The sequence below is a fragment of the Talpa occidentalis genome, unplaced genomic scaffold (assembly GCF_014898055.3).
Source record: "Talpa occidentalis isolate TD23 unplaced genomic scaffold, MPIMG_talOcc4v2.1 talOcc4.13, whole genome shotgun sequence".
Taxonomy (NCBI): Eukaryota; Metazoa; Chordata; class Mammalia; order Eulipotyphla; family Talpidae; genus Talpa; species Talpa occidentalis.
The window spans coordinates 18,239,314-18,262,137 of NW_023601322.1; the positions used below are offsets into that span (position 1 = coordinate 18,239,314).

At 46.9% G+C, this 22,824-nt stretch overlaps 1 protein-coding gene across 4 annotated transcripts in view; it reads left to right on the forward strand.

Annotated features, from left to right (window-relative positions):
- MYO5B (myosin VB) overlaps nt 1–22,824 on the forward strand; it is a 272,753-nt gene that overhangs the window by 192,535 nt on the left and 57,394 nt on the right. For all 4 annotated transcript variants that reach the window (XM_054694054.1, XM_054694051.1, XM_054694053.1 and 1 more), the window contains exons 15-18: nt 7,195–7,350; nt 8,809–8,906; nt 12,321–12,407; nt 19,663–19,774. In XM_054694054.1, coding sequence (XP_054550029.1) covers nt 7,195–7,350; nt 8,809–8,906; nt 12,321–12,407; nt 19,663–19,774 — 453 coding nt within the window. The remainder of the gene's footprint in view (nt 1–7,194; nt 7,351–8,808; nt 8,907–12,320; nt 12,408–19,662; nt 19,775–22,824) is intronic.

Consider the following 22,824-nt stretch of genomic DNA (forward strand, 5'->3'; position numbering starts at 1 on the left):
GGCAAAGGCTAAGCGCTGCTGTGAGGGAGACCACCAGCCACTCACGCAGACCCAGAGGGCCTTCCAGCCTTGCCAGACCCCAGCACACTCCTCCCTGCACTCATTCCAGCCCAGTTAGACACCCCAGAAGGTAGGCCAGGATCGACAGGTCACTGGAATCCTATGAACGTGCTCTAACAGAAGGCAGCTGCACCTCAGAGAGTGATTTCCAAGGGGTGGAGTGTCCCTGGAACAAAGGGCAGGTCTGTAAGTCCAGCAGCCTCTCCTTGTTTACTCAGCCTCTGTATTTTCTTTACAATCTCTTGTTTTCTTTTAATTTTTTTTTATTTTATACATTTTTTACATCATTTTTCAGTTTTGCACAATGTATGCATTTTCATGTTGGTTATAGTCCCCATACAATTCCTACCCCCCTTGTTTTGATCCTACTCCCTCGTTTCCCCCTGCCCCCTGTAGTGTGTCTCTGGTTCATAGGTGCTTGTTTATTTTGATTTTTACTTTATTATAATTAGGCTTTTTCCTGGTCCCTTATTTAGGTTTTCTAAATTCCTGCTATGAGTGAGACCATCCGGTATTTTTTTTTTTTCTTTCTGGTTTATTTCGCTGAGCATGATCCCTTCTAGCTCCATCCATGTTGCTGCAAATTGCATGAGTTTATCTTTTTTGATAGCTGAGTAATATTCCATTGTGTATATATACCACATCTTGATCCAGTCATCAATTTGGGGGCATTTGAGTTGTTTCCATAGCTTAGCTAATGTAAATAGTGCTGCTGTAAACATAGGGGTGCAGGTGCCCTTTTGATACCATAAAATATATAGAAGAAAATATAGGTGCAACACTACATGACATACATCTCAGTAACATCTTTAAAGACACATCACCCAGAGCAGTGATAGTGAAGGCAAAGATAAACAACTGGGACTACATCAAATTAAAGAGCTTCTGCACAGCAAAAGAGACAATAACCAAAACAAAGAGATAACCCACTGACTGGGAGAAAAATTTTGCACACAACACTGATGATAAAGGACTGATCACAAAAATCTACAAAGAGCTGATGAGACTCAACAAAAACAAAGTATATAATCCAGTCAAAAAATGGCAGAAGAGCTAAAAAGAAACTTCTCCAAAGAGGAAATGCAAATGGCCAACAGGCATATGAAAAAATTATCAACATCACTTGTTATCAGGGAAATGTAAATCAAAACTACCATGAGATACCATCTCACACCAGTGAGAATGGCACATATTAAAAAAACTAGCAACAACAAATGTTGGCGAGGATGTGGTGAAAAAGGAACTCTCCTGCACTGCTGGTGGGAGTGCAAATTGGTCCAACCACTATGGAGAGCTGTGTGGAGATTCCTCAACCTACTAAAGATAGAGCTTCCATATGACCCAGCAATTCCATGCCTAGGTATTTACCCAAGGGACACAGAAACAATCTCTCATTTTCACAGCAGTTCTTGCAAGGCGTAAGCTTCTAACTCCTTGTTTAAAGAGAGAAAGAGACCTGGAAAGATACAAGGCTCTATGGCATGGAGTTAATGCCAAATTCTTTTCCTGGTTTTCCTCTCACTAGGCATAGTCTTACATCCTGTGTGTAAATTCATCATTGTCAGCAAAGGGTACTTTTATTTCATGGGGGAGCTGCTTGTTTTTCTCCTTTGTGTGCCCCCCTGATAAGAGCTGAACAATTCATTATGAATAATTAAGCAGCATGAAGATGGAAGACACCCCCAGGTACCCTCCCAGCCAAAGGGATGTTTGAAGAACTCCCACCCAGTGCAGTGAAATAAAAGGATGTTAATATGAATGTAATTAGTAAAGCCAGTTACACTGCCGAGGAGGTTATAATGTAGCTAATTGCTTTCTCAGCTCTCAGGGAGATATAAATAGGGACTTAAGTCAAGAAATGACTATTTGAAACCTAACTTCAAGTTACTCACAGACCTGATTTGTTTAAGATACTAGAGGATGGAGCTTTTTCCCTCCAGTTTTTGTTGATTATAAAAGACAATATTTTGTCAGCCTCAAAAAAAAAAAAAAAGTCTCAGGAGTGCCTTCTCTGCATTGTGCCTGTGTCAGGGCCCTGAGTGTGGGTCACAGGGAAAAGCAGGGGGTTGAGAGCTGGTGCAATGAGTGCCAGGCAGTTGGGGCCGTCTGGTTGGCACAGATGCCAGCCCTTTCCTCTGCCCTTGCAGTAGGGATCCGGACATCATGTAGACCATATTGCCTAAGGCCAGCTACCCTGGGCCGTGACAGCCCCCAGGTCCCCAAGTCACCGCACACGAGCTCACACAAGGCCCACCCGCTCTTGTCTCCCTTCTGCTCCTTCAAACTTGACTTCACCCATCAAAGCTCATCAAGGAATGAGTGTCTGTGTGTCCATCACTTTCCACACTGGTATGTTCTTTACAGACTACACACACATGTTCCATTTTGAACAAACATATTTCCTTTTTAGAGAGCAGATATTTGTTATAATTTTTAAATTTTTTTATAAAACAGCTTTATTGAGATATATTCAACATACCATAAACAGTTGCCCTTAAATGTATTTGGAGTAATTCTTGTTAAAATCCATTTGCATTGGAAGTTAAAAAACTTCTAATATTTAGAATAAGCAGGTCACTATGTAAGAGAGAACCTTTTAGTCAATAAAACAATATAATCATTCCCCTTCCAATACAGAAAAACCTATCTTTTTCTTCTTACAAAAAAAAAAAAAAATGAAGCATGAGTCCTCCTTCAAAGCCCATTTATAGCCCTTTAAATCAAAAATATTTCTTACCTGAAAATTGGATGTTTTTTCTCAAAGGGTGGTTTTGACCATGTGAAGGAATTGATTGGAGGAAAAAAGTGTATTTTTTTTTTTAACTACTTTGCAGCCAGAGTTTTTCAAGTTTCTAAGCAAGAGATTCAATCAAAGGGTTTTATAACATGCCTTATTTTAGTTTCACATGTCTACTTTAAAGGAAATAAATGTCACGTTCTTCAAAACAGAAGTGAATAAGAGTGATTTCCAAGGTAACCGTTATGTGTATACCTGTAATAGAACATTTTTCTTACACTGTCAATTGGTCTTTAGAAAAGGTTTTCAATATGTCTTTTAATCCCTTTTCAAATAGATTTGCCTCAGGCTTTTAAAATCTATATATAGACTTGAATAGCAGAGAATACCAAAGCCAGTACCTTTGGCCACTTTCAAATCAGTGACAAGCCGTATTAGAGAAGTGCTGGGTTTGTTTGAAGGTATTATCAGAGTGTTTTCAAGATTGAAGGGAGCTAAATTTTAGCAAGGCCTGGGTGGATGCTGTTTCCTGAGGCTGTCCTAAAATGAATTATAGTAGATAGTAGTTCCATTACTGGTTGGGTAGGTTTATAAACACACTCTCAAATAGCTTGAAAAGCATAACTGGAATCTGTGAATTAAAGCAAAAACAAATTTCTCTTTCTCACGCAAAACTCCATTCTCTTGTATGGATCCTTTGTTAAACAAAAGCTTGGCGACCTTGTGATTTTGATTTTGGTTGTGACCTTAAGTTTGTGTATAGTTAGGACACTACTGGGTAACTACTGTGTGTCTGAACCAGCCCTTCATCCTATAGGTGATGGGGGGTGCAGTGGTCGATGATGGAGGTACAGTGGTGGGTGATGGGGATGTAGTGGTACATATTTCTTGTCTGGTCTTTTACTGTTGCCTACAGCCCAAGGTTGTCAAAGTCAAACTAAGTGATTCCTCTTGGTCTTTCTGCCCTGTAGCCAAACTAGAAGTTTACTGAGTTGTTTTTTTTTAAATGGGGCATAAAATGTGAGCCTATAACTCCTTCTCAGTGTTAATGTCTAAAACCTCATCTCTTGCTCCATCTTCCAGCTCCCACTAGTCTCAATAGCAGGCACCTGCTGTTAAACAAAGCCTTTAAACTGAAGTACAGACTCTCCAGCCTAAACCTCAATTGTGTGAGGCGAACGTGATAACCACTACACTACGGAAACCGGGTTAAAACCTCAATTGTGTTTATGCCCACACTACACGGTGCCAGTGTGGGTTGAAAAGACTTACAACTTAGGAAAATGACTTGAAGTTTTCATTCTCTTAAGTTGTAAATCCATTGTTTAATGTCGAATAAAAAGCACAGTTTCTGTGATTAAAACTGGAAAGAAGCTTAGATTTTATATAGTGCTCTCATTATAGAATCTGATTCTGAAGTTCCTTGTGTGATTTTGATACATGCTCCTGACCTTAGAACCTGATTTTTTTCACAGACAGAGCCACTATAACTGATTTCTGTAAATTATACCCCATAGCGAGTGTAATTGTGCAGCTGGTGTTATCTATGACTTGAACAACTTGGAAATCCATTTCAGAAAGCATCTGAATTTGAATACTCAGTCATTGTTTTCACTGGACATGACAGACTGAGTCAGGGATGTCTTTAAATGTGGGGCTGCCTTTGACCTTCTGCTGTTTCCCTATGGAAATTGCTCGGCATGTCTGAATGAGCACGTGACCCTTTCTCACATGGACCTAGAAGTCTGACACCTGTCCACACAGACTCCTCGGCCCGGGCTGTTTCCAGGCCCTTCTCGTCCTGCCACTCCCGCACTTTAAAATGTGTTAAATGTGTAATGGTTAAGGACTAGGCCTTTAAAGAAAGGGTTATGGATTAGGTTTGTACTTAGAGAAAACTGCCTGGTGGGTAGGAGACATTGGGTGGGGTAGGTGCTAGAGTGGAAGCCATCAGGGGAGAGCTTAGGTAGGTGAGCCAGGGCGGCAATGAGTGCTGGTTAGTTAAGAAAGGACTGCAGATGCTCTCCATAGACAGACTGGGTAATTGATCAGATCTCCAGTGTAAATCTGGAAAGGCGGGCTCCAGTGGACATCAGAGGGAAGAACGTGCCGAGTGAATAGTCAGACTGTCATCATAGTGGCAGATCAAGGTGGAGAGGCAGGCGGGAGGGTGACAGATGAGGATGCCGGCAAGGAGGAGGCCGCCCCGGGAATGAGTGTGGAGACAGAGGATAAATGGTGATGCATTCAGGAACGAACAACATGGAGAAGAGGCGTGCAGGGGCTGGGCCAGGGAGACGTACTGGAAGGAGCAGGGAGGAGGGAGAGTGAGAGAGAATTGGAGCTGCTGTGTCTCAGGGGAGGGGTCCGAGGGAGGCAAGGGAGGGTGGTGTGGAGACCCCCAAAGACATCAAGTGAGATGATGTCAACCACTGGACTTGCCAGGTAGGGTCCCCAGGTGTTGCTGTCAAGATCAGTTTCAGCAAGGTGGTGTAGAGGTCAAAGACTGTTGGGTGCAGGTGATCTGAGATGGGAGACATGGAGGGCGAGGTCTGGGTGCCTCGCCTGCGGCAAAATGCAAGTGAAGTAAGATGCTGAACTGGGAGTTTTTCCAGCGTGAAAGACATTTGTACATAGTTACATGTTCAGGGGGAGGTGTCAGTGAACAGAGAGATTGAAGATGAGAGGAAATACAGGTGTTCAGGTCAGGGGATGATTTAAAGGCGTCATCTCGTGCTATTCCCTCACTTTCACACATGAGAAAATTAAGTCTAGTAAGGGGAAGGATTTGCCATGGGTCACCCAACTAGTTAAGTTGCAGAATCAGATCTAAAGGTTGGGTCTCCTGACCCCCCGGCTCAGTGTGCCTTTTCTGCTCTGCCACATCACCTTCCAGTTGCCCACCTGGTTATAAATCCGGCCTCTTGACTCCTAGACTCACATGGATGGGCTTAAGTCCATTATCCGAGAGGGAGGGAGTGGGATCAGACTGTGGGGCGTTGGAGGTAGACAGGGGTGTTCAGACAAGGTGGTAGGAGATAGAAAGACCCCTGCTTTAAGGGGCGCTGAAGGAATAAAGGGGCGGGGTGGCTAAGAAGGAGCAGAGCCCAGAGCCCTAGGCTCTTGCACTTGGGCCTCCTTTCCACTGGGTTGAAAGTGGGTCACTGATTGGGGCCCTTTCATCCCTTCCCCACGGGCAGGTACAGGTAGAGGCCTTCTAGCCCCAAATCCACTTCCCAAAGGGGACCAGACTGTGTCGTGAGGGCTGGGGCTCACTGTGCCATGAGCATCTCATCTGCAACCCAACCTTTACCCCGGGTCAGGAAGCATCAGCACACACAGGTCATCCTGTGGAGTCTCACAACAACTCCATGTGACACGGAGATTCTTATCCCCACTTTACTGAGGAAATTAAGACTCTGGGAGGTGAAGTAATTATATGAGCTGGTAATAGTAAGTGTGGAAGATTTTTGAATAGTCTATTAAACCATAACTCCCTTCTCCCACTCCACAGGGAAATGACACTCTGCCCATCTATGTAGGTGAAAGTTGTGAAGGAAACTTGTTTTTTCACCTTCTTTTCTTAAAACTAAGATCTAAGTCTCGTACCAAAATGCCTCCCTAGTGGCACAAGGGGTTCAGTCTCAGCATTATGAAGCTATCGGCAACCACCGCAACCCAAGTTTGATCTCCGGCCAGGGAGCTACCCACATGGCGCAGCAGACCTCTCCTGTCTCGCCCGCTCTTCCCCTCAGCAGTGTATTTCAGTCCATCTGCCTGTTCTTTTCCCCACTCTGTCTCTGTTGAATCCTCTTACCCCCCTTCCCGCACCTCCGGCCTGCATCCTACCTCTTGTAGGCATAAATACATAAACCTTTAAAAAAAAAAAGTCACCCCCTTAAAGTGTTTAGTGTTTCTAGTCTGTTCACCAAGTTGTCTTCCCATCACCATTTAAATTCTAGAATGTCCTTATCTCCCAGGAAGGAAACTGACCTCACTAGCAGTCACTCTGCTGTTCCCTCTGCCAGCCCTGGGCACCACTGAAGTACTTAACATTCCTGGACAAGCTCTAGAAACACAGTCACACACAATGGCCTCACATCTGGCTTCTCTCACTTGCGCGTTTTTATCTGTGTGGTGCGTGTGTGAGGACCTCCTTCCTTTACATTGTTAAAGAACATTCCACTGCATGGATATGCCGTGTTCTGTTTATCTGACACGTGGGTTGTTTCCACTCTGGCTGTTACCAGGGGTACTGCTCCAGAGGTTGGGGTACACGGTTCTTTCTGGGTGGGCCTGTTTCAATTCTCAGGTGACTCAGAAAGCTACTGGAAAGCGTTAAAGCAACATGAAGTACAGAGATCTTCTTCTTGATTCTCCCCTGTGTTTGTTTCTAGTTCCCGCTGGTGGCTGACTTGTTTCATGACGACAAGGACCCCTTGCCGGCCACCACCGCGGCTGGGAAGGGCTCGTCTTCAAAGATCAGCGTTCGCTCCGCTAGGCCCCCCCTGAAAACCTCCAACAAGGAACACAAGAAAACCGTGGGCCACCAGGTCAGCCTCAGCCCTGTGGTAGAAAGTGGTGGTCCTAGCACAGACGTTGGCACAGAGGCGGGGCTGTCCTGGCTGCAGATGAAGAATGGCTGCGGGCTCAGAGGGCACCAGGCTGGCCTCAGCAGCAGAGCCCTGCCTCCCATTGAGAAGGAAACTCCAGAATGTTCTATAGGGGGAACTGATGAGAGAGAAAGGGGATGGTGCTAGCCCTTAACAATGCATTTAGTCGCTGTGGCAGATCACGTGACAGGACCGCCTCAAGGAGGGCCAAAGGGTCTAGAAGTCTAGGGTGGCGAGGAGGGTTAAATATACCTGGAAACCAGAAAACAACTTTTGTAGCTGTCAACTCTTCAAGGATTTTACATCCCATGTGTCCTCCGAGGGAAGAGAGAGCCTGCCAAGCCCCTGGCAACCACTAACCTTTCTGTAGGATTTGCCTCTTCTGAACAGGCCATGTAAATGCAGTAATCCAGGATGCCCAGCACCAGATGCCAAGGCGCCAGGGTTTGGGAATTCCAACCTCCTGTCCCAGGGATCAACCCTGCATTAGGCTTGGAGAAGGAGGTCTCTCCCCATTGGCTTGCAGATATGGGGGGGACTTGATTTTGGTCACACAGCTGGATAGGAATGTCAGAGCCAGGATGTAAACCCAGGTCTATGGATTTCTTGGCATCTTCTGGATTAACAGTAATCAAAATGATAATATCAGTATGTACCACCACTGGTCTTTGGGCATTTTGTCATTTATATACAACCAGAAAATCTTTTTTTTTAATTTTTTATTTTTTACATCATTGTTCATTTTTAAACAATATTTGCTTCCCTCCACCCCCTCAGGTGTAGTCCCCATAGAGTTTCCTTCCCCAATGCACCCGTGCACCATCACCTCGGTCCCCTGTGCTCCTCACTCCCTCCCTCTGATCCCTCTCCCGCCTCCTCCCCTGCAGGATGTCTCTGATTTAAAATTGCCTGTTTTTGCTTTCTTGTGTTTTGTACTGTTACTATTTTTTTACACTGATGTCTTATTTGGTTCCCCTATATTCCTGCTATCAGTGACACCATCTGATATTTTTCTTTTTCCTTCTGGCTTATTTCACTGAGCATAGTTCCTTCTAGCTCCATCCACATTACTGCAAATGGCATGAGTTTATCTTTTTTGATAGCTGAATAATATTCCATTGTGTATATGTACCACATCTTCTTGATCCAATCATCTATTTTTGGGGCATTTGGGTTATTTCCAGGTTTTACCTATTGTAAATAGTGCTGCAATAAACATAGGGGTGCAGGTGGTCTTTGAATCAAAGTTTTTGTGTCCTTTGGGTAGATCCCTAGGAGTAGAATTGTCGGGTCATATGGTAGCTCCATTTTTAGTAGACTGAGGAACCTACAGACAGCTTTCCATAGTGGTACAACCAGAAAATCTTAAATAACTAGACCTTGCCTCTTGTCCCCCAGTTCCGAACCTCCCTGCACCTGCTTATGGAGACCTTGAACGCCACGACCCCACACTATGTCCGCTGCATCAAACCTAATGATGAGAAGCTCCCCTTCCAGTAAGTGCCTATGTGGGCCCTCGTTCGGCATCCCTTGTCTGTCAGGAGTCGGCCTGTCAAGCCCGGCCTCTTAGCGCTTTTTTGGGCAGTTTTAATGCAACGGGGTAGGCTTAGCACCTGGAATAATAAGTCTTAGACTTGGGAGATGGTTTATTATCTGAATACGGGCCCATAGACATTTACCAAACAGCCCTGCCTGCTGCCCAGAGGCCTTCAGAGGATGAGAAGAATTGGTTCCCCCACCCCACTTTGCATAGAGTGGTGCAGAGGAACGTGCACTGGAGTGGAGAACCACGTAACAGTGCATTAAAAGCAGACGTGCTTGCGTCTCAGTGAAAATTCACTTCAGAGACAGAGGATTGCTTGAATCGTCAAGGAATTCTTATTTTAGGAAACTTGACCGTAGGTGACACGTTGAGCTCTACCCTGAGCTTCCAGAGTATCCACATGGGGTCCATCTTCCTCCCCTCACGCGCTCATACAAAGCTGCCTCTACTCCTGCTTTAAAAGTTTTCTTCCGGTTTTACCTCTGCCCATGTGGCTGACCCACCCAAATCTATGTCACAGAAATTGTCAGTGTTTTTGTCCATCTTTGGTTTGTGCCAAATTCCAGCCCAGCATTTCTTCATGCTCACTGTAGCTTCACTGGCCACCTCATATTCAGCAGTTCTAAAAACAGATTCATCTAGGCTCCTTCCCCCAAAAAATGGTTCCTCTTTTTCCTCTGGTTGGTAAATGGCATAACCATTTCCTGACATCTCATCCACCCATCAAAGTTGATCTTCCAAACTAGAAACCTGAGCCTTACTCTGGACTAGTGCTGTCTGACAGAACTTTCTGTGATAATGGGGATGGCCTACAATCTGTATTGTCCAGCGTGGTAGCCATGACACCTGCACAACTACTGAGTGCCCGGGAATGTGACTGGGGTGACTGAGGAACTTTGTTAAATTTAATTTACTGAAATCACATTCAAATACCTGTGGCTGGCTAGTGGTTGCCATCTCGGACAGCATAACTCTTGATCCTTCCTTTTCACTTACTCCCCAGTGTCCTGTCACTGTCCAAGTCCTATAGCGTCTACTTGATAATTTTCCACGTTGGTCTCCCTTTATGCTTCCTTCTACTGGTGTCTTGTTTTAAACTTTATTTTACTTTGAATATAGTTTTAAGCTTTTAGAACACTTTCTCACTACCTCTACAGCCTCTTCTTCTATTCCCCTGAGCTCCCACCTGCTCAGTTTATTTTTGAATTCTTTAAAACACTTTCTTCCCATCTCTCTGGTTTGCTTTCTGTCCTGGCATAATTTCTTCCTGTGAAATAATTCATTTTGGCAACCCTGACTCTCAGGATGCATGACTAAACTGCCCTGTGTAGTTCCTATCAGTTAATAAGGCTCATCTTCATTCCTGTGCTTGAAAAGGTTAGGAGGACAGTATTCTTGGACATTTGCTGGTTGTTCACTCTCTCCCTTCCTTCAAATTTCTGAGATGTGCATAGGAATTCCTCCGTGTGGCACCTCCGTGTGACATCTGTTTACCAGCTGCCTCCAGAAAAGAAGAGATTATTAGAAGAGGCATGTGTGAAAGACTTAGATTATGTGTGAAGGGCAAAGCAGCCAGCCAGGTCCACGAGAGAAGAGCTGAGGTTGGGTACCAGCTCTGCCCCTGCTGCTGAGACCTTGGGTGGTTCCTCCATCAGGTCTGGGTGCCTGGCTTGTTCTGTCTCCTCTTGCTGGCCTTCCTCAAGTGAAAGAAGACTCTGGGGACTTTGAGGACTTTCTAATTCCAATAACCCATTTTTCTAAGACCGTCCTTTGCCTTTAGGACCAAAAATCATCCTTCCAGAAAGAAAGTAGGGAGAGCACAGAACTTATTCAGAAAATCTAGTTTCTAGACCAGACTCTGCTGCTGATTGCATGACTGATTACAAGCCTGTCCTTCTCCTGCTTTGTCTCATTTCTCCATTTATCAGTTGTGGTTAAAAATAATTACCCTAATGAAAGAATTTCAGGAGGTAATTGTTGAGGATTATTTGTGGGAAGTATAAAAATTTACACGATTAAAATATATAGTTACTGACATTATTCTAGAAGGGAAGGGCTGTATCCCTCCCCATCCCCTACAACCTGCTTTCTCAACCTCAGCAGTCTCGACATGTTGGGCCAGGGGTTTGTGGGGCTGCCCTGAGTGCTGTAGGAAGCTTAGCAGCATCCCTGGCCTTGACCCACTGGATGACAGTCACATCCCTATACTACTGTGACAAATAACAATATTTTAAGATATTTCTAAATGTTCCTTGGAGAACAGACTTGCCCCCAGTGGAGAGCTGCTGTCCAATACTAAATGCTTCAATGGCATCTCTTGTGTAATTCTTCTTCCCTCTGCTTCTTCCTTTATTCAGAAAACCTCTGAGTGGGGCCACATCTCACAAGTGTTAAATAGTGGCTAATTCTTTTTCAGTTTGACTCCTTCTCCGTGAAGACTCTAATGACTGCACAACACTGACTTCTTTCCCCTGGACCCTGTCATCCTTTTACCACATTTATCTTGTATTCCACATCTGTCCACTTCTCTCCTCTGCAAGTAGGAATATTCTTGGAAAGCGCAGGATTCATTTCACTTCTTATTCTACAGCAATATTCTACTCAATATATGTGCTTTGCATCAATACTGGGTGTTCTGTTTTAGACTTAGCATTGCAGGACATGTAAGTCATTGACGACATGGCTCATTTCTCTGCAGACGAGAAGATAAAGTTCTTCATCTATATGATTCTTAATGAAGCAGCTGTCATGATAAAAGCTAGTCATACATGTGCCTTTATGTTGTGCCAGGCTTTGTCCTATTTATTTCCACAGCCCTCATGTTTCATCCTCTTACACTGTAAAATGGATCATAGTATCCCCATTTTATGGATGAGGAGAGAGGCTCAAGGAGGTCATGTTATTTGCCCAAGTCACAAGCACACCTGGTAAATGGTCTTGTCATGATCCAAACTCAGGTCACCCTGGCCTGAAACTCACCTGTTAGTCCCTGAGCCAGGTACTGTTTTTGGTGCCAAGTGTGTGCATTTGGGCCACTAAATTGAGATAGATGATCACGTGGATGGAAGTAACAAGGGAAGGCTCTGAAGAGGAGGCGGGAATGAGACTTGGAAGGAGGACAGAATTTATAGGGGGAAAAAAAAGAGGGGTACCCTGGTGAGAATAGGTGTGTGCACAGAGCCTCAAGTACAGATTTAAAGATGGTGACAGCTCCAGTGCCTGCTGATCAGTGTCTTTAGTCCATGCTTGCCCCTGACCTGGAGCACAAGGCTTGATAGCATGTAGCCCAGGGCAGGAAGGGGCCATTGTCCTGCTCTTCTGTTCCATTTCTGATTTGCTCTCACTGCTTGTTTCTGTGTTTTTACAGCTTTGACCCAAAGAGAGCAGTGCAGCAGCTCAGAGCGTGCGGGGTATTGGAGACGATTCGAATCAGTGCAGCCGGCTACCCATCCAGGTAAGGTGCCCCCCAGCTACCCCTGCCCCTGGGCAGCCAATCACTTGCTGTTAACCAGAAACAGAACCTCCAAAAAAAGTACCCAACATGAGAGCCCAAGCTGGGGGCAATGGAATAGGATTTTCAGTTTGACCTGAGAAATGTGGGCGTCAGTAGTGACAACCTTTCAGGCAGCTTTTCAAATCTCAAATCAGCCTTGGTCTAGCTGATGAGCCAGATCCAGTGTCAGAGGGATTTCCCCTTTACTCAGCTTCCACCTGGTCCTCTGCACTTTTACTTACCTCTTTTCCTGTGTTGTGGTAAAATATACTGTCATATTTATCGACTCAGCTATTCTTCAGTGCACCATTCAGTTAAGTTCATGCTTCTCATGCAGCCGTCACCACCATCCATCTCCCCAGCTTTCTTCATCTTGCAAAACCAAAGCATTCCCATAAATATTAGCTCCCCACTCACCCTCCCTCAAGCCCCCAGCAGCCACCATCCTACACACCATCTCTGACTTAGGCAACTCTGAGCACCCTGTATAAGTGAAGTCCTACAGTGCTTGTCTTCTGTGGCAGGCCTGGAACTGTGTCCTCAGCTTCCTCCACCTGGTGCACAAGCCAGGATTTTTCAAGGCTGTGTACTATTCCACTGTATGCATAGCTCCCCTTCTGTTTGTTCATTCACCTGATGGTGGACTCCTTTACCTTTTAATGTAAAAGAGAATCACATCTACAATGGAAAACAGAATGTCTTTGAGTTAACAAACAACGGTTGTGATCTAACATGCATTGTGGGCAGCCACCAGCCTCCCTAGCATCTGTAGGAGCTATGCCAAGGCTGTGGGGCACCCTTTGGACACTTACCTGCACTACCTGCAGTGACAGGCCAGTGCTCCTGAGATCTTACAGAGACGGTCACATGATTTGGAGGTGAGCACTGTGCTGTAGCAGCCCAGAGTCGGTGATGTTTCCACAGGGATCCTCTGCCCGTAGTAGCCGTGTGTGTCAGCAGGTGGGGAGGGGGGAGATGCAGGACAGCACCCCCCACTTCTCCATTTGGCCTCTCCCCTCTACAGTTGACGGACCATTTCAGTGCAGCAGTTACTTCCCAGAAACCACTTAACTAGCAGCAAGTTCCCAAATGTTAGGACTGGAAAGGTAGTTGCTGATGGGATTAGGAATTTGCATTTGGCCTGGAAAGTATAAGATTTGTCACTAATCTGCAACATGCAGGCAGCTTTTCAAAACCCAGCAGGTTGAGGCATTGTTCAGAATGATCAGCCCAAGCCGGGCTCAAGGCTATTATTATTATTTTCTTTTCAGCCACATTTCTCTCTGCTTAGAAAACAAGACAGAGAGCGTCCTGGGGCACCATCTCATTTTTTGACCCTAGGGATTAAACATGTATTGCTGTTAACTCCATTAGTGAAGTGGGCTTTGCCTGCCTGCTCCCTGTCTGTGCTGCAGTGTCTGACAGCCTCAGTGGCAGCTCCAAGCACAGGGTTCAGACCAGACGTGGGTCATTCGACCTGAGGACTGGACACGGACCAGGGGGATGCTCCAGTGCTGCTCCCAGCACTTTCATCTGCAGGAAGTCCACATCGTGAGTCCAGTGTTTCTCAAAACTGCATTATCACCACCATTCGGGGGTCTGGAAGTCAGCTGAGTGGGTTGTGACCCACATCTTGGGATGGAAAATACACTGTGACATTTGGGTCACAGGGCATTGTGGCGCGACCCTCCATCAGTTTCCTGTGTGGGTGTGGGTGAGCATGATTTGAAATACACTTTCACAAATGAGACCCATGGGACGTGAGCTGCTAATGGTCACCAGCTGGTGTATGGTTGAGTTAGGATTAGCTCTACCTTTCCTCTGCCCTGCTAGGTGGTTTTGCCAAGCATCTTAACACCCATATAGCAAAGTGTTACCATCTAAACAGGCCGCAGCTGCTCGTAATTGTTCCTGGCCGCTGGTGCCAGTTGTGGGTTGTCAAGTGGGAGATGACATCGGGGCTCTCCCAGCTAGGGGAGAAGAATCAAGGGAGGCACCTGAAGACAGGACACTTTAAGGCAGGGGGAGGCTTGCGGTCCCGAGTCAGTATCTAAGGAGTCTTCTGTTTCACTGGGATCTTTCTAGCAGGTTGGTTTACTAGTTAGGCCAGTGATTTGCTGAGGGAGTGAATCTCTTTTCATGGATGGTGTCAAGGAAGGGTTGGCGTTCATGAGTCCCACACAATCGACTAAAGACCAGGCTTCAGGCAGAGCAGGTCCCTGCACAGCCCCACAATCTGAGTCACAGATGGAGCTTACTCTCATCCTTGCCATGAAATTGGGGTGATTACACACCACCCACACTCCTGGATTTGCTGTCTCAATACAAAATCTGCTTGAGGAAGAAGGAAGAGTTTTACTCCTGTGCTCACATATGAGCTTTGCATAGAATGAGGTGTTCTTGCCCTCGTGGTCTTCTCTCCTGTCAATCTGTCCTCCATGTCTCATTCAATATCCAGCATTACCTCTATGCAAGTTGCTAGGAGGGAATTAATGATGTCGGTCGTGGCCTCTGCCCACCAGGAGCCCACAGCCTGGGAAAACTGATACATCAAAACCAGAGCAACATAGAATCAGGTGCAGATGTGCCTAGAACTGGCTCCTTGAAGGAAGTGAGGTCTGTGCTGGGCCATGAAGCATGTGGAGGATTCTGATCAGAGGGGGGACTGTGAGAAGCCCCCAGCTAGGAAGTCACCTGTGGTCCAGGCATGGAGGGTCCGTAGTTTGCTTTCCCTACCAGGTGCATCTCCATCCTACCATTCGGCCTTCTGGTCACGGCATGCTAGGAGGCCAGGTGAGCTGCTCACCTTGCCCAGACACCCCTGCCTTGGCAGTCAGGAGAGTACACCCCCTCTGTGCAGTTGGAGACTTATGGAAACATTCCCCCAATGTTTACCCCACCTGGCTGCGGCAGCCTGACCAGCAGACCTGGACACCCCAAACTTTCTAGCCTCTTACAGGTCAGCTGATGGGATGTGGGGGGCAGAGTTCCATTGCAGATTTCTTTCTAGCAGGTAATTACAAGGACAGCTGTACCTTTTGTTTTTATAATTGCAGGTATTGCGGAAAGTGTAGGAAAGGAGGGAAAGGCTGTATTCCTGATGTCACAGAAAATGTTACTCAGTGCTGTGATTTGAATGTTTGGGCTCAGATCCAGAGCTCTGCCTTCCATACCCTCCTTATATGTGCTGTCTCAGCTGCTGTTGTGAGAGCATTAATGAGCGGATTCCCTCCCTAAGCTGCCATGTGAAAGGGTGACTTTGGAAATGAGGCACCATAGTTCCGTGGCCTGTTTTTGTTAGTGTTGTGATAGCGTCGAGTCATCTGTGTCGTCATCTGTGTCATTTCACTGAGGTCCTCACCCCCTTGCACCTTCTCTCCTGCAAGCCGCACACCTCGGCGGCACAGGAAGGTGAGCGGTGAGTGGGGCGGGCAGTGGACCAAGCCCCCACACTGCCATCTTCCAGCCCCACGCATTGCCTCATGTTCTGCAGCTGCCATGGCGACAGGGGGACAACCTCCCTGCTCCCTCCAGGGACTGGCATCGCCCACTACGTCTGGGGAATTTGGACAGCAAATACCACCGAAACCCCATAATAGTATGCAAGACTACTTGAATATGCAACATTTATATTTTTTCAAAAGAAGCGACTATAAAGCTTCAGTTCTTCCTCCATCTCCTTCACTTCAGAATAACTCGGTGGTGCTTTCTGAAAAGATTTACACTCTTTCCCCAACCTCCATACCCCCAGCCCCATATGGACAAAATCACATTAGGATTTCAGGGCTAGCGGGAGGCTTGAGAACTGGTGTGATTCACGGTCCTTTTTAAACCTGATTAACCTTAGAAATGTAATTACTTGCCTTGCTATTAAAAATTCTGCAGAAAAAGAATAATGTGGCACTTACTTAGGAGTGAAATGATTCTTTATCTCAGAATCTCACGGCCTTCCCTCTGGCTCTGGAGTCAGATGCTGGGTTGTGCAGCAAAGTTAGCCTTGACACAGCTGGGACCCCTCCTCAGACCCGTTACATCCGAATCTGCCCCTTGACAGGGTTTCCCAGGAGGTTTTTAAGTGCATGCTGGAGGCCAGTGCTGCGCCCGGTCACGTCCAGGACCACTCGAGTTTCCTCTGTCCTCACTTGGGGTCTCGTTCCAGCTCAGAGCCTGTGGGGAAGAATCCCCCCGCCCTCCCCCTGCAGCGAAGCTGAGCCACCTTCAGCCTTGGGTTCCCCGCAGGCCTGAGCCTGTGTTCCCTTGGAGGGCCAGGATATAAGTCGGGGACAGAGGAGAAGCAGAGAGAGGGTGTCTGGGGGCAAGAGTGGGGGTGAGCAGCTGCTCCCTCTGCACGAGGAGCGCCTCTCTGGCATCAGTGCTAAGTAATGACAAGTCCTGTTTCTGGGTTTCATGAGGGCCACCCACCCACCTCATCCCCTTTGTTCATCGTGTTGTATCATGTGGACTATTTTTTTTTAGTTGGCATATAATTCATGTACTATAAAATTCTCCCAGTTTGTTGTGCAATTCAGTGATTTCCATTATGTTCACAGAGTTGTCCAACTCACCATGATCTAATTGTGGAATATTTCTGTCACCCCAGAAAGGATCCCTGTGCTCTTAGCAGTTGGTCCCTCTCCCCTCCTCCCAAACCTGGTCAGCACTAACCTACTTTCTACTTCTATAGATTTGCCTGCTCAGGCTCTTTTATATAAATGGAACCATATAAAATATGTCCTTTTGTGTTCTTTCACGTAGGATTATGTTTCCAAGCTTCATCCGTATTGTAGTCTATGTCAGAAATTTCTATTCCTTTTTATTGCTGAACACTATTTTATCGTGAGCACGTTTTATGTTATCCATTCATCACAACGCACATTTGACTTATTTCCACGTTTTGACAAGTATTAATAATGTCACTGTGAACTCTTGTGAACCTGGTTCCGGGTGAACATATTTTTTATTTCTATTGGGAATATACTGAGGCAGGGAATTGCTCGGTGATAGGATATTTATCCTTTTGAAAAACTTCCAAAGGGTTGGAAGCTCTGCTTGTATAAGCCTCATACGCATCCCTCGTTTAAGAAGCTCTGCTTCTGGACAGAGAACCATGTGTTCTCTTTAGCTTCACTTGGAAGGTCTTCCTGTTACAGGTGACGGAGCCTTTCCTGTGAGATTTCCTCTCTGGGTGCACAGAGGCCGCTTGTGTCCATGGTGAGGGACACTTGTAACTTCCCAGACCCCAGGGCGCCCACCAACCCCTTTTGTTACTGCCAGCCCTTCCCTGCTTTTTTGTTACCTGCCAGCTCTGTCCTCTGCTGGTCTGCTTCTGAGGTGGCCTCCCCAATCCAGTTCACCTCATTGTCTGAGGAAACCTTTGCGAAGCAAGCTGAGAGGCTTGGGCAGGAAGGAAGAGTAATTTAGATCTTTAGGAAGCACTGTGGGAGGTACTTGAGAGGTACCTGTGAAGTGGATGTCATTTTCTCCACTTTGCAGATGGGGAGGTGAGGTGTCTGAGCAGTGACCTGGCTAAGGTCACTTAGCTGCTCACTGTCAGTGCAGACTTCTATGTTCTGTACTCCAAATTTATTCTGTACTGGTCTGGGTGTCTTGGCAATTCCTACTCCACCCCCTCGTAATTTCCTTGAGCCTATCACATCCCTGAGTTACAGAACTGTCAGCAAAAAGATTTTGAAGTTGGAAGCATTTAAGGTTTTTCACCAGCTAAATGCTGCTCTAATTATTTCTCCACAGAAATTGCAAACTCACAGGGAGAAATAAGGCAAGTGAGTGCATAAATAACTGTGATGCAGAATGTGGGAAGTGCCCAGAGTCAGGCTGGAGTGCTGAGCTGCTTTCAAGGGAGAACCTACCCCCCCACCCCGGCAGAGGCACCTGTAGCTGGCTGGGTGTGGGGAATAGGGAGACTTAGCTTTATGAGGCCTTTTTTGTATTGCAATATTCCATTTGATTTTTGCCCCAATCCATCTCACCCTCTGTGGAAGTCTTGGTGGAGAGAATGGTCTATGATTGGGTGGAAAGTCATAGCCAAGAGCTACTTTGGTGGAAAAAAGCTGTACACCAGAATGTGCCTGAACAGTGTTATCTCCAGGGTTAAGGCTTGGTGGCCTCTGTTCAATTTCTGCACTAGAGAAAAACGTTTACAATGAGCAGCATTAGTTTTAATAAGAAGAAAACCAAGTTATGGCAATCTAATTGCCCAAGAACAGATGAGTAGAGGAAAAAGCTGTGGTACAATGGGCTGCTACTCAGCTATTTAAAAAAATTAACACTTGGGCCTCCCCTGGTGGCGCAGCGGTTGAGCGCTGGGCTGCGAAGCTGCCTACAGCCTCTACAGCGCCGGTTCGATCCCCAGCCACTGGCGAGGGTCCCACATGGTGCGCAGACCTCTCCTGCCATGCCCGCTGCTCCCCTCAGCAGTGTATTTCATCACTCTGCCTGTTCTGTTCCCCACTCTGTCTCTGGTGAATCCTCTCACCCTCCTGCGCTTTTGACTGTACCCAGTGCTTATATAAATAAATAAATATATCTTTAAAAAAAAATTAACTCTTGCCATTTAACAACATGAACGGAACTGGAGGGAATCATGCTAAGCTGAGTCAGTCAGAAGGAGAAAGACAAATATGGGATGATTTTATTTATACGTGGAATATAAAGAAAGAAAACAAAGATGCATCCAGAAGTAAACCAAAGTGAACCCTAGAGACCTGACTGCAGAACTGAGGCTGCCAGAGGGGGAGGCTGGGAAGTGGGCAGCAGGTTGGAGAGGGAACTCAGTGGACTATAGTAAGGGCCTGCAGGTGCCTTGGTGGTAGGTGTTGTGTGGTAACATACATTTCAAGAGCTGGGAACCTGTGCCCCTAAATCATATAGTGATTTAAAATATTGCCTCAAAAAAAAAACCCCTAAAAGTTAAAAATAACAAAATGGAAAAACATTAAAAAAAAAAAAAAAAAAAAAAAAAGGCGGGCTTCCGGGGGGGAGCCCACTTTGGCAGCAGCAACAGTGCGGTGGTTTCATGTGCTCAGGCAGAAGCCCTGTGAGCACTTTTCCTCTGGTCAGCCCTCCCAGAAGTGCCTCCAGAACCCCCCTTTTCCCTCAGCCTCCCAGCCATGGTTCTGTAATTCAGCCACACGCTGACATTCCCAGAGGGCCCTAAGGGAGACAAAACGTCACCCACCGCCCTGTCTCCCGCCAGGTGGACCTACCATGACTTCTTCAACCGGTACCGGGTGCTGGTCAAGAAGAGGGAGCTGGTCAACACGGACAAGAAGGCCATCTGCAAGTCTGTCCTGGAGAGCCTCATCAGGGTGAGCCCATGGGGCGCCCTGAGAACTGGGGGGTGGGGTGTGGAGAAGATCCTCTGTGGTCTACCTGCTTCTTGCTGGAACTGTGAGATGCTACTCCATTTTCCTACACCAGTGACTTTGAAGGAAAGCCCCTTTGTGTGTCTAGCGCATTCCCTAGACTTTTTCATATGTTGGCACTCACAGAAAATGAAATTATTGGTGCAGCCCACTAGGTCCATGCTGGGGCAGCTCCTGGCCACAAGCTGCTGGCTCGGGAGTGTCCAGATGCTCTGCAGCTTGAAGCTCCTTAGTGAGCCACCTGCCTCGCCCTCCCCCCTCCCCGCCCCCAGCAGGGAGTGTGGGAGGGTCTGACCTGGAGCCAGGGCCCAGCCTGGAAGGCAGCAGAGGGGAAAGGGGTTGCTGTGCTCCTCTGTCTTTATGGCATCGCCAGCCTCCAGCCCACCTCCAGGTGCTGGTTTGGAATAAGCAACAGATTTTCTTTTAATTAAAACAACCTGAACTCAACACTAACCCTTGAGACTGGAGAACCATAACCATGGAACCACTGGACTCTTGTGAGGGGCAGAGCCTGAAACAATTTATAGTTCCAGAGTGTTCAGGGATTTCAGCAGAGAATGATCATCCTCGAAATAAAGGGTTAAATCACATCAAAAAATCATCCCTTTAAGAAAGCAATAGAAAAAATTACATTAATCTTTATTTAATTTTCCATTATTGTTTTGCTAGGAAAAGCTATTCACCTGGAGTAGCTCTTTGCCAGATTGATCCGGTCTTTCGGTCATGTGTTGTGTTATAAAAGTGACGCGGTCTCCTTCTGAGCCTGCCTTGGCTGCTTGAGTCCGTAGCTCCAGACAGTGCAGAAGAGGGTGCTGAACACTCGGGAGCCGGATGTGGACAGTCTCATTAGCTGGAGGTTGCAGTTGGTTATTTGGAGTCTGGGGTTTTTGCTGTGCTGCATCTGTCGTATCCACATTTCAGAAAATTTGAAATTCAAAAAATTTTTCATGAGTGATAAAAATATATATTCAAGAGCCCTCAGATTTTCTTGCTTGTCCCGGGAGCTGGCCCATGCATGTGTGGCCAGGGCTCATCGTTCACTCTCCCACCTGGCTGACTTCTCTGGCCCAGGTCACAGCGCCCCTCTTCCTCGCCCTTCCCTGGATTTCTCCAGGCTTATCAGCAGAGTCTGCTTCCCACCAGAGGGTCCTCTGGAGCTGCCCCAGGTCCAGCGGGCTGAAGCAGCTTCCTCCTGCTCTGCTCCCTCCGGCTCCCTGGACCTTGTGTCCCTGCCCAGGGCCGCCTCCCTGATGGGCTCAGGTGCAGACCTCGCCTGGCAGAGTGGCCTCTGCTCTGCACCAAGCATACCAGCTTGCCAGCGCCATGTGTCCTGCATGTTCCCCACCAGCCCAGCGTGCTCCCCACCTCCAATGCATGCAGAGCACAGTCTTTGTTGACAACTCCCTGCCCCGGTTGTGAGCACTGGCCTAGCACAGCAGAGCCCACCAACCATTTGTGGAGTTATAAGCGGACAAGTGAATTACTTAATGAATCATTATGTGAATATGTGCTGTTTGCACTGTGTGGAAGGTTTTTTCCTTCTCTTTCCTGTCTGGGCAGCTTCTGCTGTCCTTCCAGACTGGGCTTTCCAATGCTTCTGGTCTGTGGAGTCTGCCCTGGCTTCCAGGTGGGGTCAGGGCTCCATCTTCTGCTGGTCAGCAGGTCTCGGCTTCTGTCTTCCAGGATTGTGTTTATACTCATGTAGTGGCACCAAGGGTTTGTCATTTCACTATACTGTCAACGCTAAAATGGCCAGGGTCCTCTATCTGTGAAATAGAGTTGTGGCTTGGGATGGATAGCTAAGAGTCCTTTCTGTTCCCTCAATTCCTGATTCTTGGAGGAAGGATCTCTGAAAGGGTCTCCAAAGATGACCCTGGTTGATGGATACATGAATAGTAGTCAGCAGATTCCAGTAGGTTAGAGAAAGTTCTAGAGTTAGAGAAAGCAGATCTGAGAGAGGATTATACAGTGAGACCAGGCCAGTGGTGACTGGTTCCAGCAGGTGGGAACTTCAAAGTCATCATAATAGAATCAGGGACTTTGTCTACCAGCTTGCTCCTTCCTGGTGCTTTTTCCAGAATAGGAAGCAGAACATGTGGACTCTGGCTCCTGGGGTGCAGCTGGCCCCTCCCAGCTCTAGCTCTGCTAAAGCCCAAGCATCCAGTCTTGTCTCCCATTGACTGTGACGCTAAGCTGCATACCTTATGCTTCTGGGCACCCCCTCACTGAGCTGCAGCCTGTTCATCAGCAAAGCAGAGACAAAGCAGGGCCTCAACCTTCCCACCCAACTCAGCCTCTGGAGGAGCATATGCCTCTGGCTGTCCTGAGTGCACACTGGGTGTTTCTGGCTGTGCTGAGGACCCACTGTGTGCATGGCCTGAGCAGACCAGGGCTGGATCCAGGCTGGCACCTGTCCCTCGCAGCTTCACAGAGAGCCTGGCCGTGGAAGGGATGTCAGTGACCGTCCTCTGGATACTGTGCCCCCGCCCAGGGAGCACCATCTCCCTTAATGTGGACCCTGGGCTCCTGTTAGCCCTGTACGGGGTAGGCCACGAGAAGTGGTGAGTTGCTTTATTTCAGAGTCATTTATCACCCGAAACATAGTCGGGTGTGTGTTTTTCCTCAGCCCTTGGCTCATGGCTTCTTTCTAGGACCTCCATGTCAGTGAGCAAATTAGTTAGGAGCCAATTCAGCGACTGTGAGTTAACAGTCACTGTTCTCGCCCAGGCTGCCGAGTGTTCTTTTCTTACCCACCGGAGGAGCGCAGGGAAGGGCAATGTATTTTTATGTAAACAGATGTCATTAGGACAGCAATTTTATATCCAAAAAGAAAGGAAAAGAAAAAAAAGAAATAACAGTCTGAAACTGGACAAAATTATTTGCGGCATTATTTACAATCTGGAATGCCCCATACAACTGTGTGGTCTCTTGAGGATAACCTTTTTAAAATGTCAGCCAGATCAGGTCACCCCCTTGCTCAGAGCACTGCCCTC